General features: G+C 38.4%; 1 protein-coding gene across 1 annotated transcript; it reads left to right on the top strand.

Annotated features, from left to right (window-relative positions):
• The first annotated feature begins 967 nt into the window (after positions 1 to 967).
• On the top strand, positions 968 to 15,134 carry NAPG (NSF attachment protein gamma). Its single transcript, XM_086740616.1, has 12 exons — positions 968 to 1,124; positions 3,220 to 3,287; positions 4,442 to 4,526; positions 5,119 to 5,136; positions 5,712 to 5,742; positions 6,215 to 6,324; positions 6,462 to 6,528; positions 7,247 to 7,317; positions 8,799 to 8,877; positions 9,397 to 9,476; positions 10,975 to 11,104; positions 12,107 to 15,134. The coding sequence occupies exons 1-12, from the start codon at positions 1,069 to 1,071 to the stop codon at positions 12,254 to 12,256; spliced, it is 945 nt and encodes a 314-aa protein (XP_086596742.1). The 5' UTR covers positions 968 to 1,068; the 3' UTR covers positions 12,257 to 15,134.
• The last annotated feature ends 732 nt before the right edge of the window (positions 15,135 to 15,866 follow it).

The raw sequence follows: 15,866 nt of genomic DNA, 5'->3' as shown, positions 1-15,866 counted from the left end.
CTAGAATAAAATAAATAATGTTAATATTGTGTCTTCTCACCATTTAAGGTAGAAGCAATTACAAAGCTCCGATTCCTGTAAACAGTATGGACTTTCAATTACTCCTATCATCTGATAAGAGTTTTGCAAGTTTAACCAGCTCCTCACTTTGCTCTCTCTCCCATGTTGATAAGCAATTTTCTTATTCAGATTACTGAAGGACAATAACGATGTTCACGTTTGGAGAATAAACACCTTCCTGGGCTCAATCACTGATCTTTCATTACTCAAGGATGTTTCAGATTAACAAAACTAAGGAGTCAAGGAAACTGGGCGTACGGGCAGTAACACAGCCTTTAGCATCTTCCAACTCAGTTACTGTGTAATTCAGGCATTTTGCACAATTATGTAGCCTGTGTTAGCAACTCTGCTGTGCTCAGCCACTGCTCACGTCCTCTGATGTAGATTTCTGTGCCACCCTGAGTGGAGACAGCCTCGTGTTTTCACAAATACCAAATGAGCCAGGGTAGTACGGCTCAGCAAAAAGCCTCTGGAAGCTTGCTTCAGAGCAGGGCAAGCAGCGCTTTTCAGCCTTTGGCCCATGCATTTCAACCAAAAACCGGCCTCCATTTGAAATAATCTGGGAAATGCAGGCCTGCACTCATTTCTGTTTTCTAAAAAGCTTCTGTTGGATCCTTGGAAGGGATGGGGCTGGGGGCTCCAGCAAGGGAGGTACCTTCTGCTGCCCCTGACACTGTGGGCAACCATTCACCTGCACAACCCCTACGAGGTGATACCACCGATAGGGCTGCCTGGGAAGGACTGAGACACCTTTCCCTTCCCCCATCTCAGACATGGGCTCCGACCCACCCAACCGCCGCCATGACAGCACCCGCGCCGCGCAGCGCTCGCCCAGCCCGGACGCACCCGGGGCAGCACGCGCCTCCCGCCGCCGCGCAGGCGCAGTGAGGACGCGGAGGGCCGAGCTCCTCCCCTCGGCGCGCCGTGAGCCCCGCGGCGTTCCGTAGCCGGACCGCAGGAACGTCGGCGAGCGCCCACCGGGCAGGTTCAGCCCGGCGCCCTGGCGATATGGCGGCGCAGAAGATTAACGAGGCGCTGGAGCACATCGCCAAAGCGGAGAAATAGTGAGCGGAGCGGCGAGCGGGGGGAAGCAAGCTGGCGGGCGGCTGCTAGCTCACAGCGCCCGGGCTGTCAGGCCGGGCCCGCCCGGCTTTCCGCCCCATGGAGGGGCTGCATCCCCTCTGGCCCGAGCGGGGCTGCGCGGAGAGCGCTGCTTGCCTCTGAGCCTTGGGGCTGCTGTCCGCCGGCCTAGCGCAGCAACTCGGCACCCCCGGGCCGCAGAGGGAGGGAGGTGTATTGGGAGTTGTAGTTCTCCCTGGGTCCCGTGCGGGGAGCGGAGGCCTTGGGGGAACTACAGCTCCCGTGATGCTCGGCGCGGAGTGTTCGGGAGGGGGCTGCCTGTGGGGACTTGCTGGCGTCGCGGTGGGGCTGAGTTGGGGGATCGCCTGTGCTAGGCGATGTGACCTCGGGGGAAGGGGAGGGAGGTGCGGAGCTGTGACCACCGGGGAAGGGGAGGGAGGTACGGGGCTGGTGGAGGCCTGGGCTTGGTGAGTGGGAAGGACCTGGCTGCTCGGCCTCTGCCCTGCCTCAGGGTTCACTCCCGTCGTGGGGTGGGTGCTCAAGGGTACCCCTCGGCCCCGAAGTGGGAGAATAAAGCGACTTAAAAAGTAAAAACTTCACGTCGATGAGGCTGTACGGCTCAGAGGGCTGGAGCATAAGCGTTTTCCATAAGGGCCTTGTAGCCTTTATTGCTCTTTATTGCTTTACCTGGGAAGCGAGGGGAGTCACTTCTGCTAAAGTTAATGGGAGAAAGACAAGCAAAAGAAGAGAGTTATGGGGATTGTGGTGAATAAAAGAGCTTAACTTTGCTGAGACAGTGCGTTCGTTTGTGTTCTGCCTATGAGATATGTGTGATTGTTTCTTTTTAGATGGCCTCAAAGACCTGTGCTGACATCTAGCTTAGAGGGCTTAACATCTAAATGTGATCGTATTTTAATGTGTATTTTAATGCTCAGTATAGCCATTTTCCTTGTAAGTCTCAATTTCACACACTACAGTGTAGGTGTAATAGAGCTGACTAATTAAAAGAGGGTATAATTTTATCAAGAATAGCGACAGGCCACCCGGAAATCATGGATCAAAAGTATAAGCTGTGATAGAGGAGACACCTCCTCAGAATAAAAAAAAAATCTGTAGCAGAGTATCTTATTCACATTACTTGACTAAAAGTGCCTTTCAGTGCAATTAATTTTAAGCTTCTTCTGGAAAGTATTTGAAATAAAAGGCACCTGAATCTCAAATTATGTGCAGATTAAAGCATTGTATATTCCAGCTTGATGCATTTGCAACTTTGCCTGTGTTAAAAGTAACACATATAAAGGTTTGCTTTAGAATTACATACTGTGGCTTTCATCTGAGTAAGACAACAAAACCAGTGTAGCGCCTATATACAGCTGTTTTTCCAAATCAAGCATGTATTACATGCGAAGTGTCTGCCTACAACAAATATGGAAGTGGACTCTAAAGTTATGGTAATTTTTGTATTTGTCTTAGAAGCGAGGAAGTTGTAATATTGAAGTCAACTTACCTGATGACTTGCCTCATTTTACAATATATTTTCCCTATATAGATGTGTGTGTGGCACCATTTGGTGTCGTGATCTGTTGTAGACATAAATGGCATATAAGGCTTTGTCTTTGTGTTGGTAAGTAATTTCTTTCATTTGTGTACACAATGGAGAGTCTTTGAGAATTCTCAGCAGCAAAAAATTACTGTAGAGGAACACTGGAAGCTTTGTCATGTGTAACCGAAAAATATTGTCAGGTGTTTTGCTATTAGAAGTCTTGAGATACCATGTTAGCATAGGTAGAAGTATTTTTTTTCTGTTGACTTCTTACTGTTGAGGAGCTGGACTTGTGAAGGCTCTCTGGGGACAGTAGAAGCAAGTCATGTAGCTACAGGAGATCATTGCAGTGCTTTATGCAATTCCTAATAACACTGGCATTTATTTTTACAGTTGTGATGCCACCATAGTATTGGCATTAGGGCAAGTGCTCCTTTTCAGAGGTGGTCTAAAGTTTTACATGTATATGAAGTGCTTTGAAGGTAAAACATAAGATCTTTACTAATTGTTAACAGGCCTTTCTTCTTGCATTTTAGTCTGAAAACGGGATTCTTAAAGTGGAAACCAGATTATGACAGTGCAGCTACTGAATATGGGAAGGCAGGTATGTATGGCTGTAAATATGGCCATATACTTTCTGGTTTCAAAGTATTCTTCAAGCTTAATCCCTGATAACATTTTGCATATTTTCAGCACATTACTGTGTGAGTAAAACTGTTGTAAAGACAAAGTAACATGAAAAAAAAAAAAACAAACCAAAAAAAAAGTACTCTTAGTAGCACTGTAAAATAAATTTAAGATCGTACTTGGAGATCTAGAAGAGTTGTCAAAACAATTTTTTTTTTTTTTCAACTTACAGCTTCTACTTTGTCTGTTACTACATGTGGTAAAAATAAAGCTTTCTTCCTTTAACTTGTCCACTCCCAAATCCTCTGACTTTACCTACAAAACAACAAATATTCAAGCTGTTTTTAAAGCTTTACTTTCTCATTGTTTTATGAAATATGTCCTGACAAAGACTATCTCAGTAACGAAGAGAGATGATGCCAGTTTTTTTTAGGCATAGTAAGATCTCTTTCTTCCTTTTTTTCCACTGCAAGTGTTACACTAAATATAGAATTCTTACTAGTTTATTCCGTTTTGCTCTTAAACGATTTTCTTCTCTGTGATAATAGTAATTTATCATGAGTTTTTTGACTTCTTACTTTAGGCTCATTTGTTTAAACCTGAATAAAAAAAAATACAAGAGTAACTGAGGCATTTATAAATAGAAATTTATTTTAAATCCTGCTTAAATATCATATCAGTCTAATGGAGACAGAAATAAATATTTGCACCCTGAAGTGGTTATGTTGAGAAAGTTACGATAGGTATGCTTTGTTGATGATACACTTCTGTCCCTGCCATACTGATTTTGTATAACCTCTAGTGATTAAAACTATATATATGTATGCAGTCCTGCAGTTCTGTAATTAAAATACAGAATGAGTGAGTTCCAAAATGCAGCTAACATATTATGCATAACGTTTGATACAGTGACGGTATGGAAGTATTGTTGATAATAAATGTTTTTAATGGTAACTAAGTGACTAATGAAGCAAGGAGGACTGTCATGGGATTTCTTGAAGAGCTTGGTAAACTATAACCATTCATTTTAAGAGTCTGTTTGCATCTTCAGGTGGCTAAATTCTTGAGCAGAAGAGGTGAAAAAAGGAAAATGGCAAGCTGTAAATAATAACTTCATTTGATTTCTTGCAGCTGTTGCTTTTAAGAATGCCAAGCAGTTTGATCAGGCAAGGGAAGCCTGTTTACGGGAAGCTGAAGCACATGAAAACAATAAAGCGTATCTTTCCATTGATTGTTATTCTTTTTTTTCAAGCAGCTGGCTAGTTGCTACTTAGAATGGATAACGGGGGTTGGATGTATTTGTGCATTTTGTCAATCTAACAAAATTGTCTTTTAAAAGACTATTCCTGTGTGTGCTGGATGGGAAAATTAAATAACTCAATTATTTAGAAAATGTGTTGTTTCCAATAACATCTGGAGTGACAAGATGCTGAGCAGTGCCTAAGACGTCTAGGTATTGTTTCAGAAATTATTATTATTTTTTTAAATACCTACAAATGGATAGTATAAACTAAATGCAATTCTGACATTGTTACAGTGCTTACAGTAGTATTTGGTAACCAGGAACGTATTTTAAATAAATGTGGTTTTTTACAACCCTGTGTGCAATTATACTTTGGTATGTTGCATTTATTCTGTCCTTAGAAGCATTTATTTGACACCTTGCCTATAAATGTAGTAGGTTTGATTTGCCTTTATTGGATTCCTTGCTTTGAAACTAATATTTGTGTAAGATTTTGTACACTGATAATTCTTCAGCATTATATTTATGTGGCCTTTGTCCTTGACTTTGACAATGTTACTTCCAGTCTCTTCCATGCTGCCAAGTAAGTACAGAAGCACTGATTAATCTGAAACAAATTTTCTAACGTGTGGTACAAGCATGAACTATCATTTTGATCTTGTTGTAGTAAATGGTGTGGTTCAAATGATTTTGCTGTTCCAAAATCAGTTTAATGAAAGTGTGGGCTAGGAAAGTCTGTAAACCTGTAGTGACCATTTGAAGAAATTGATTTTGACATTCTTCAGCACCCTTTGATATCAAATATTTTTTCTTAGATAATATTTTTCTAATTTTGAAATTTTACACTGTTGAGCTTACAAATAAATTTTTAATCGAAGAGTACTTCAAAGCAAGCAGATAATGACAAATAATCCAAACATTGCCTTTGAGTCAGATCACGAGAATAGATTTTTAGTGGGGAGTGTGGTGGAGGTACTTCATTTGTTGAAGTTAATGTTACACGTGCACTGTCTTATTAAGTAAAACACTTGAAGCATCTTCAAAGTGTTAAATATTAACAGTGAAGTGATAGCTGATGCACGTTAGCTTTTGCTGCGTAACTGCAGCTTGCTGAAATACACCTTATCTAACTAAATTGTAAATTTTTTTCCTTTGCAGAGCTTATGAACAAGCTGGCATGATGCTGAAGGTATTTTCACTTACTAGCTTTTTGTTAAAAAGTTCTATTTTATGGTGAAGAATACTGTGCACTGGACCATTTTACAAATATATGTGATTGAATTGCGTATTGAAGTTATAGTTTTCTGTTGACTCATAGTCCCCATCAATACACTGAGTAGGTCAGGGAAGCAACATTTGTAATTGAAGGGAAAGAAAAAGTTTTCCTTTTGTGGAAGGAAAGGCGAGGGCCTTATGTCAGAGGGTAACATAAGAGTGGTGCTGCTTCTGCTCTGAACTACCACAAATTCATACCTTATGTGAAAGTTTGGGACTTAAAAGTGAATTTTATGGAGTTGGTGGTCAACTGTCACTAGCTCAACAAGTTTGTAAATAAAAATTAGAATCTTAATAAATAAGGGGTTAACAGTTTGCTTTGGCTTGTTTCATTGTACATGGACACAATTGATGACAGCAATGTCTCTCTGACTGTTACTTTGCAGGAGATGCAGAGACTCCCTGAAGCAGTTCAGCTGATCGAGAAAGCCAGTATGATGTACCTGGAGAATGGGACACCAGATACAGCAGCCATTGCACTGGAACGGGCTGGGAAGTAAGTCTGTGGTACTGGTGACTAGAATGCATGCAGGGCATGAGTATGTCTTTGGTTGTCTTTCTCAGCCTTTTGATGCTTTTAGGTAAAAAATATTTTCATTGAATCTGAAGATAAATTATTTATGTTTATTACAGGTTAATAGAAAATGTGAGCCCAGAGAAGGCTGTGCAGCTCTATCAGCAAGCAGCATCAGTGTTTGAAGTAAGTGGAGCGTTTTTGGGTTGTGTTGTTGGTTTGCTGTTGGTTTTTGTTTGTGGGTTTTTTTGTTGGTTGGTTTGGTTTTTTTTTTTCCCCAGCAGCAAAGAGCTTTCCAGTCCCAGAAAGTATAGGGAGATGAATGATTTGGTCAGCTATAGAGTCAAGAAAAAGTCTAAGATAGTTTCTAAATTATTTTTGTTTCCTTTCACATCAGCAGCTGAGTAATTAAGCTGAAGGCTTCTTATGCTGTAAAGAAGGTGATTCTAAAAGTTAGGAGACAATTTGTTCTACCTTTTTCTCAGTTTGGGACTTGACCGAGTCTGAATTTTATATGTTGTCAAGTTTTTGGCCTTTTGTTGAACAGCCCAGAGAGTATAATTTGAAATTTTTGAAGGCACAGAAGAGTTTGCTTGATGCTCTATCCATCCCATGAGCAGATGATTTGTGTTTTTGCTACTGCCTTTGGCACACTTCTCTATCGTCACGTTTCCTGATTAGCAAACTTGCATTGATGTTACTGTGCTCTGTAGATCCAAATGGCAGCTGGCTGTGGGACTTGGGTGCACCAGTACTCTTCATGTTTCCCATGAATGTGTGAACTGCTGATATAATAATTAACAGTTGTTCTAAGTTACAGATAACATACTTAGATTAAGATCTAGTAATCCTAATTCTATGTAAATGAACTACAAATGCATGAAGACTCTTTATTCTTCTCTAGAATGAAGAACGTTTACGGCAAGCATTAGAAATGCTCGGGAAGGCATCAAGACTTCTAGTCAGAGGACGCAGGTATAGCTTTTCTTTTTTTTAATGTTATTGAATCTTTAATAGTGATTTTTCCGTGTGTCTTGTTCTTACTGTTGTTGGGTTTATATACTGTCACTTAATTCTTCTTTGAGATGCACTTCAAATTAAAATTCAATTTCTGTGAGCTATGCCATGTTCATCCAGGAACCACCTGATTTGTCTTCTGGGATGGGAGAATGTGGACTGCAAGGCTTTGTTTCCTTTATGTTTGTTGAATAGCTAGAAAGTACATACACCAGTTTTCATCAATTCTTAAACTACTTCAGGAATTTTTTTTTTTTTTTCTTCTAGCACTAATATATAGTACTTAAAAGTACTTAAAAGTCTTTTCTGGCTGTGGAATATAAAAAAGAGGAATTAAGTGACTAACCTGAGGGAAGAAGTCTGTTTGCAGCAGTCTCATTCTGGACTTCCTAAAGAAGAGCGTATCTTGCAGTCTCAATGGGAATTTATTTTAATTTATAATTGCTAGCACCAAACTTGACCTGCAGTTCAGCTTACACTTGCTTCACTGAAACGTGTAGTTCCTTTTAAGAAATTGTCTGGGTTTCTAACTCTGTTTTTAAAACACTATTTCACTGCAGAATTGTAGTCAGAAAAGGAAATTTACAATGTAACTTTGAAAGTTTTTCTGTGAAAGCAACGGAACATAGCTTCAGAACATCTGAAAGATTTGGTTGCTCTGCTGCTTTGTAGCTCACTTGATATTACTAATTTCTGGAAGTTTAATATGATTAAGAGGAGGGCCACGAAGGTGATCAGAGGGCTTGAGCACCTCTCCTGTGAGGACAGGCTGAGAGAGTTGAGGTTGTTCAGCCTGGGGAAGAGAAGGCTCCAGGAAGACATTATAGCAGCCTTCTGGTGTCTAAAGGGGGCTTATAGGAAAGACAGGGAGAAGCTCTTTAGCAGGGCCTGTTGTGATAGGACAAGGGATAATGGTTTTAAAATAGGAGGAGGTAGATTCAGACTAGATATCAGGAAAACTTTTTTTACAGTGAAGATGTTGAAACATTGGACCAGGTTGCCTAGAGAGATGGTAGATGCCCCATCCTTGGCAAAATTCAAGGCCAGGGTGGATGGGGCCCTGAGCAACCTGATCTGGTTGGAGATGTCCCTGCTTCTCATGGATATGAGACTTACTGGTAGCTTATAGTAACCTCATGACAGACAGAAGTTTATTAGGGTACGTAGCAAGGCATTAATCTTGTACAGTGTTATGAAAAATTAGGCTTCTTTGAATGAAGACCAGAGATGTTCTTGGCCTGCATGTATGCAAAAGGAACTGCTGACTATATATTTCTTTGTCTAATCTGTTGGTATGATCTACTGCTGATTTTTAGTTGTGTTGCTTTTTATTTCAGTAGACTTGTCGGTGTACTAGTTAAACACTTTGTAATTAGCCTCAGGTTCATTATGCTGTGTTCCTGGCACTAATACTCCTAACTGTTTTTTTATTTTTTTAGATTAGATGAAGCTGCGTTGTCTCTTCAAAAGGAGAAAAGTATTTATAAGGAAATTGAAAATTACCCAACATGCTATAAGGTAAATTCTAAGTGACAGTTTCCTGTAGTGCATTTCTAGTTTTTCTGTGTAACTGGGGGCAGCTGACATTTGACTGGCAATATGTACCTCTTGATTCAGGGATATGTTTCTTGCTGAATGATGAGAATTTGTGGTAGTACATGTCTCTTCAACCGCTAACTGTGCTTTTTTCACTCCTATAATCTTGAGGATAAGATGTTGTTATCTACCGGAGCTGTCGAAAACAACAAACACATCAAAAATAAAGATGTTATCAAGCATAACAAACCATAAGAACTGTTACTTGGTGCAACAGTTCATTAGAATGTTATAGGAGATAATCTGTTTCATACCAGCTGAGGTTATGGTTCAGTACTTTTTCACTGTGTTGTTCTGACTCTCTTGTGTCAGTATCATAGAGTCATTGCAAATCGCAATGACCTTTTTCATGCTAAATATTAGCAGTCCAGCGTTTTTCTCATATCTTACTGTTCATCTATGAAAAATCATCAGGTTGGGGTTTTTCTTGTTTTTGTTTAGAAAACGATTGCTCAAGTCTTAGTTCATCTGCACAGAAATGATTATGTTGCTGCGGAGAGATGTGTGAGGGAAAGCTATAGGTAAGTCTACTTCATGCCTTGTAATTTTAAACAGAATGTTTCATTCGTGTGGATTTATTCTTATGAAAGAGCAGTGGAAACACTGTATTTCAAGAAATAAGAAAAATTTTAAGAAAAAATTTTAAGCCTGTACTTCTGTTGACTTACAGTACAATAATAGCATTCTTCCTTGTAGGTGGCTATCGGGAGTCTTTTTCACTTTTAAGATTTAACTGTAATTACCATGGTGATTCTACTTCATGAAGCTAAAATAAGAAGTTAGTCATAAGGAAGTAGTTATGTACAACACATTAAATGAGATGGAAATTAGAACTTCCTCCTGTTTTTTTTTCCTTGTTAAAAGCTGAGCAGAATACTGTTATGACTGGGATTCTTGCTTTACTGATATCCTTTGGGGTCTGTCTCTTTTTCAAATGGAACAGAGATGGAATAGCTATCCTAAACAAATGTTTAGGATTAAAAATGAGTATTTCTGGATGTTGTTAACTGATTGTTTTTCAGAATCTTTTTGTCATGTCATGTGGCTCTTAAAATTCAAAATTCTAGGTTGTCGTTACCATATTTTATTACAGTTTGAGGATGGCAATATGGAATGCAGTCTGAAAATACACAACAGCAACATCCCAGTATAATCAATTAAACTATCTCGTATGGTGATTAGATTGAGGGAAAGATTAATCTAATTTTTTTTGTTAAAGTTTACAGCATGTGAATTACTACATTTCTGGTTGTGTTGATGTAGATCTTGCCCTCATCATACACTGGAAGAAGAAAAGCAAGATTTCTACCTCTTATGACCTTTTTTTTTTCTAATAGTTGATTGAACAGGAAGATAATTTAGAAAGCAGAAAGTAGTCCAGTTGAATACATTGAAATGAAGAAGATATTCTTTACACATCCAGGAGAAAATTCTGGTGTCAAAATCTGGATTAGTGTTTAACCCTGATTCCATAGGCTTTCTCAGCAACTCTCCATTTCAGCTTTCATTATGACTTCAGTAACAAAATACTGAAACAACATTTTTACTTAAACGGTGTTTTTGGTGAAATGAGTTGAACATATGTGTAAGTTAAATTGTTACTTTATTTTTAGAAATAATTTTTCAAGATCAGTCTTTAAACATCTTTCTCATATTTTCCAAGTCTTGATTTTGTATTTTATATAGAAACTCATTACAGAATTATTCCGTATGTAAAGTGGAGGAAGAGTGTATTGACTAGTCAGGAAAAATTGGAAAATTCTAATATTCTCTTTTTGTCTTGACTATAATTGTAGTCTTGTTCTTAGCGTGCAAACTAACATTGCTGAAAGCTGAATTTTACAGATATGATCTCTGTACCTGGAGGAATCAAAGTGGTTATACATGGTTTTGTGGAATAAGCAGTCCATGACATTCTTAAAAGCTGCTTGCAATTTTGCTATTAATTAGCAGCATTTAAGAATAGAACAACTGAGTGAATTGCTGAAATGCCCTAAAGAAACCCTTAATTTTCTTCAGTATTCCAGGATTTAATGGAAGTGAAGACTGTGCAGCACTAGAGCAACTTTTGGAAGGATATGACCAGCAAGATCAGGATCAAGTTTCTGAAGTCTGTAATTTGCCACTCTTCAAATACATGGACAATGATGTAAGTGGGAAGTTCCTATGGCCTTTTTTATAATCCTTTTGCCTGTTCAGGTTGAGAGAGAGATTTTGTTAGTAGAGGAAAATAAGAAGAGCATGGTCCATGTATTTATTGCCATTCACTCTGTCATCCTACCCTGTGCCTGTGAACTTTGTGTGTTCTCTTACTTTGCCTGCCAGTATGAAGTCCCACATTGTCATTCCTTCCAGATGGTGGGAAGGCTTAGGTAAAAGAGCAGTTTGTTATGGATTTGCCGAGTTTGTTGGACGAGTTGACCAAACTTCAGTTCCCTTCCACTTAATTCCTTAGGAGCCAGAACACTTTTTTTGCTGCTTAATGCTTTATCTCGGAAATACCATATAGCTGATACGTGCGCATAAACATTACAGAATATGATGCCTACAGGATGGCATTGTTGAATATTGTTTCCAGCACTTATTCCTTAGTAAGGTAGTAATTAGTGAAAGATCTTTTTTTTTTTTTTTTTTTTAATTTGAAGAAAGTAGTCGTGTCCACTCCACTTTTTTTTTTAAGTTGTAGGAAGTATAAGGATAGTAAAGGAGACATTCATCCATGCCAAACTTTGTAACAATATTGACTAATTTTACTTCATTACTATGTTGAATAGTAAAAATTAAGGTAGTAGTCTTACTGAAAAACATTTGTAAGACTTTTTACATGAACTGTTACGAGATAATATATGCAGAGCTGCATACTGAAAAATTATTGTATTTACCTGAACCACACAAGCTGTAGAATGTGGCCAAATTATTCTATAATGAACAGTATCAATATAGATCTTGCATCCCGTTCTTGGAGTGTTTGAGACAGAAGAAATGAAGCAATGTTAGGCTTATCCTAAGCATAAAGCAGCATCAGTCTGTTTTCTGTACTGAATGTTACCTGCCTGTTTATTGTGAGCATCAGTCAATTCTGTGCAATGTAATTCAACAAGATTTTACTTCTGTGATAGTACAGACATTAAACTTGCCTTGTTATTGCCAGTATGCCAAGCTTGGTCTTACCTTGGTGGTCCCAGGAGGTGGAATCAAGAAGAAATCACCGAACGCTGCACAAGACAAAGCAAGAGGACCAGCTGCAGTGGGCTCTCATGCTGATGAGGAAGAGGATGAATATTCTGGTGGACTATGCTAGCTACACACATAGGTTGTCTTAGATATCTGACTTATTTGTGATGTTGAGCATATCCAAAGGTACCAGATTTACCAGCGCTTCATTGCAATTGTGATATGGGAATGCTAATATTAACTTGGCAGCTTCTGGGTACAATACAGGAAAAAAAGCATGGTTGTACCTATCATCTTGAAACATCTTTGGACTTCATTTCTTACCTGGTAGGAGCTTCCTCAGGGCTCTGCCTTCAGTTGATGGGAAAAATTTGAGAGAAATTTTTACTAAAAGCACAGTTTAAAAGAAACCAAAACCCCAGAAGCACTGGACTAGGGCGAGTGGTACAAAACTTTAAATGCTGGATTTCAGCAGCTGACACTTTTTGATCCCAGTAATATGTTTGTGATCGTTTTCTTGAGTTAAATATATGATCATTCATCTGTATATTTCTCTCCTGTTTAACACCATTTAAGGCAGACTGTCAGGCAGAGTTTTCTCCTAGTATAAGCACTAGGTGGAGCATTCAGTTTATTTTCAATGTGTTTTTACTCCACTGTGGAATATTATTTTAATACCTTATTCTTTGCAAGCAGTATCCATGTGAGTGTGGAAAATACTAAGTCAGCTTAGTTTGAAGCTATCTTGCAGGCTTAAAAGTACACACAGATCTTTCACCTTAAGAACTTTTATTGATTTGAAGTCTGGAAATAAGTGTGTGCATAGCATTTGTAATGTACGTTTTGGGAATGGAAGGAGTGCACAACCTTTCTTAGTGGTGTTTCTGAAGCATGCCATAACCAAAAAAGAAACTGAAGGTAGCAGAAAATGTGCATTGAATATAAAGCTCTGAAGATAATGTTTAACAGGAACTTAAGTGGAATGTTTCAATAATATGTTTGAGTTCATGAGTGTTCTAGGTGTTTATTTACTAATCAATATACTAGTTTACAAAGACAATTTTCTTTCATATTTTCAAAGCATAGAACAGCTCTTACAAATGGCATTTTTCAAACTAGCTCAAAAGACAACCAAGTTTTAATGCATCTTCTCTATTTGGTTTCAAGTCATCATGTGTTTTGCAAGCTTCTGTAGTGTCTTAAATTTTTTTTTGACCGTTTTATGCTTAAAAGTTGACAACACTAGAAGTTGTACCTGTGGTCTGTTTCTTCAGAAGAAACTAATCAAGATCTGCACTAGCGTGAGATCACTTGGAATGCAGCGGGAATTTGTGTGTGATACATGATGCCCAGAGTTCAATAAACCATAGACCAAAAGCACGGTGTTAAGTGTTGGTACAGTTTCTGCCATATTAAAGAACAGATGTCTTAAAAAATAGCAAGCATATGTCTGCCATACATGTGATGTCTGACACGCTGATGACAGACATAATTGTGATGAACGTAAACTTTTAGAGGGTTAATATTCACTTTCCTTGGGGTGGATAGTACTCAGTAGCATTGTGGTGGGTGCACAAGCTGTAGCATGATTTGCAGGCAGGGCTGCTCTGAAAGTCCCGTTACTCAATTTAATGGGTGTTCATAAAGCAGTCTTGTCCCTTTGTATTATGTAATAATCAGCTTGGATTTTAAAGCTATTTGAGACTACGCCTGTAGTTCTTTACTGTCTGACAAGTAATTTCCCTTTGTTATTAATGATGTATATAGAATTTTTTGATCTTCTATGAAACGATCTACATGAAATTTTAGTAAGTGAGTTGCTTTTCTCTGATTACAAGCATACATGAAAGATGGTTTTGAAGACTTTCCTGTAACTTTTTTTTCACCATTGGAGCAACTCACTTTAGTTTACTCAACTTCTGCCTTTGGGATTTAATCTTGAAGGTGACAGTGCACTTTTTATGGGGAGTCTTTATCACAAGTAGAAAAAAAAAATGCACATGTAGGAGCACTGGGAAGAGTAATTTTTTCCAAGCATTTCCTACTGCTTCCAATTCTGAAATCAGTTTTCTTGAATGTCCCAAGGAGTCTACTTTTTTTGTGTGCGTGAACAATTGTGTATATCTGAGAAGATGACATCCATAAGAAAAATTGGGAGCCTTGTGTACTTCTGTGAAAGAATGTGCAGACTTTATTTAAACTGTGCTTGTAACACTTAAAAGAAAAATTGAAATTTATGCATTAGATTCTTAAAGCATACTTTTCATTTTGCCAAAAAAAAAAAAGAAAATAGATGTGCAAGACTGTCTTCCCACTTCCCCAACTTTTTTCTTTTTCCTGTACCAAGTGTGGAAAATCTGGGACAAAAGCAACTTGTACTAAACATGTTAAGCTGCCATTGAATTGAAAAGGGCTTCTCTGAATCTTGGGATTAGAATCTTAATCTTTGATTGCAATGTTGCTGCAAAGACCAAATCTGCAGAAATGGAAGTGTCTGAAAATAAGATGGTTTATTTTATTATAACTTATTCTCCTATTTTAGGCAATGAGAGTGTGATAGGAATGTTAACTGCCTTTTACTAAATGTTCAACTGTACAAGCAGCTGTCTGTGTATTATGTGTTAGTGTTTGTTTCTGTCTTTCAGAGCAATTTGCACACTTATGTAAATATCATTTAAATGGTTTAAAGTGGAAAAGATACCATTTACAGCAAGAAAGTTTCCAAACCCAGTGTTGAGTGTAAGAAAAAGAAATTTAAATTGTGCATGAAGGCTGAGCAATGGCCAATGCAATGTATATGTAAAATCAGAAGATTTCTAAATTATCTGTAACTTAAGACTCAGTATGCCAAAGTGCAGTGTGAAACCTGTGCTTTATTTGTTCTTTTTCCAAATCTGTGGTGTATTAGAGTACAAAATGTGTTTGTAACAGCTCTACAGATGCTGCCTCTTGAGAAGAGGTTATATGTTTCACCAACATGAAAAATAAAACTTGAAATTAATGCATTTGTGCTAGCTTTTCCTGTTGTTGATCAGGTCCTGCTGAGCACCACGATTTGAAAATGAATATTGTTTTTTAATCTTTAGCAGATTTTGTGCGTGGCTGTTTGCAGATCTTGTCGCTCAGCGTTGCAGGTATATTATGTGATCAAGGACTAAGTCTTGGGAACCTACTGGCTCAGGTTTGAGTGCTGAAAGTCAGTGGTGTCCCGTCTTTATGCCTTATTCACTAGACGTTTGCTTATAGCCCATTTCATTTATCCTGTGGTTTTTGTTTTTCTAACTGACCTTTTGGTACCTTTCTTCTGGCTGTCATTATTTGAGACGGTGACACACCTTATGCGATTCTGTCCACTCAGAATAAAAGGTACGTATGTGTTTTGCTTCTCAGCTGATTATAATATCTTTGCAGTTCATTGTTATCACTTCACTTCCCAAAGGCTTGTATTCAGAAAACAAAATTGTTACACAGGGTGATTGTCAGACCTGAATTTGTTATCTTTAATAACGTGAAATAGAGAGAAGTAATTGAGTCTCCAGTCCTCAGTCTTCCTTAATCTTTGCTAATTATTCACGGCATAGTTATGGTTTGAAACAAGGCAATGTTTCTAATGAGGGAGGACGTACAAGTTCTTGGATCTGCTGTGGAGAGAAAGCGCTTGTTTCCACAGTTGGACTGGTTAAATGTGTAGCAAACTCTTGAAGTCTTCTGGAAAAATACAGAGATGTGCTCCAAGG

This window comes from Chlamydotis macqueenii, chromosome 2 (genome assembly GCF_036417535.1).
Source record: "Chlamydotis macqueenii isolate bChlMac1 chromosome 2, bChlMac1.mat, whole genome shotgun sequence".
Lineage (NCBI taxonomy): Eukaryota > Metazoa > Chordata > Aves > Otidiformes > Otididae > Chlamydotis > Chlamydotis macqueenii.
Note: the sequence above shows the minus strand (reverse complement) of the source record. Positions and strands in the feature narration are given on the sequence as shown.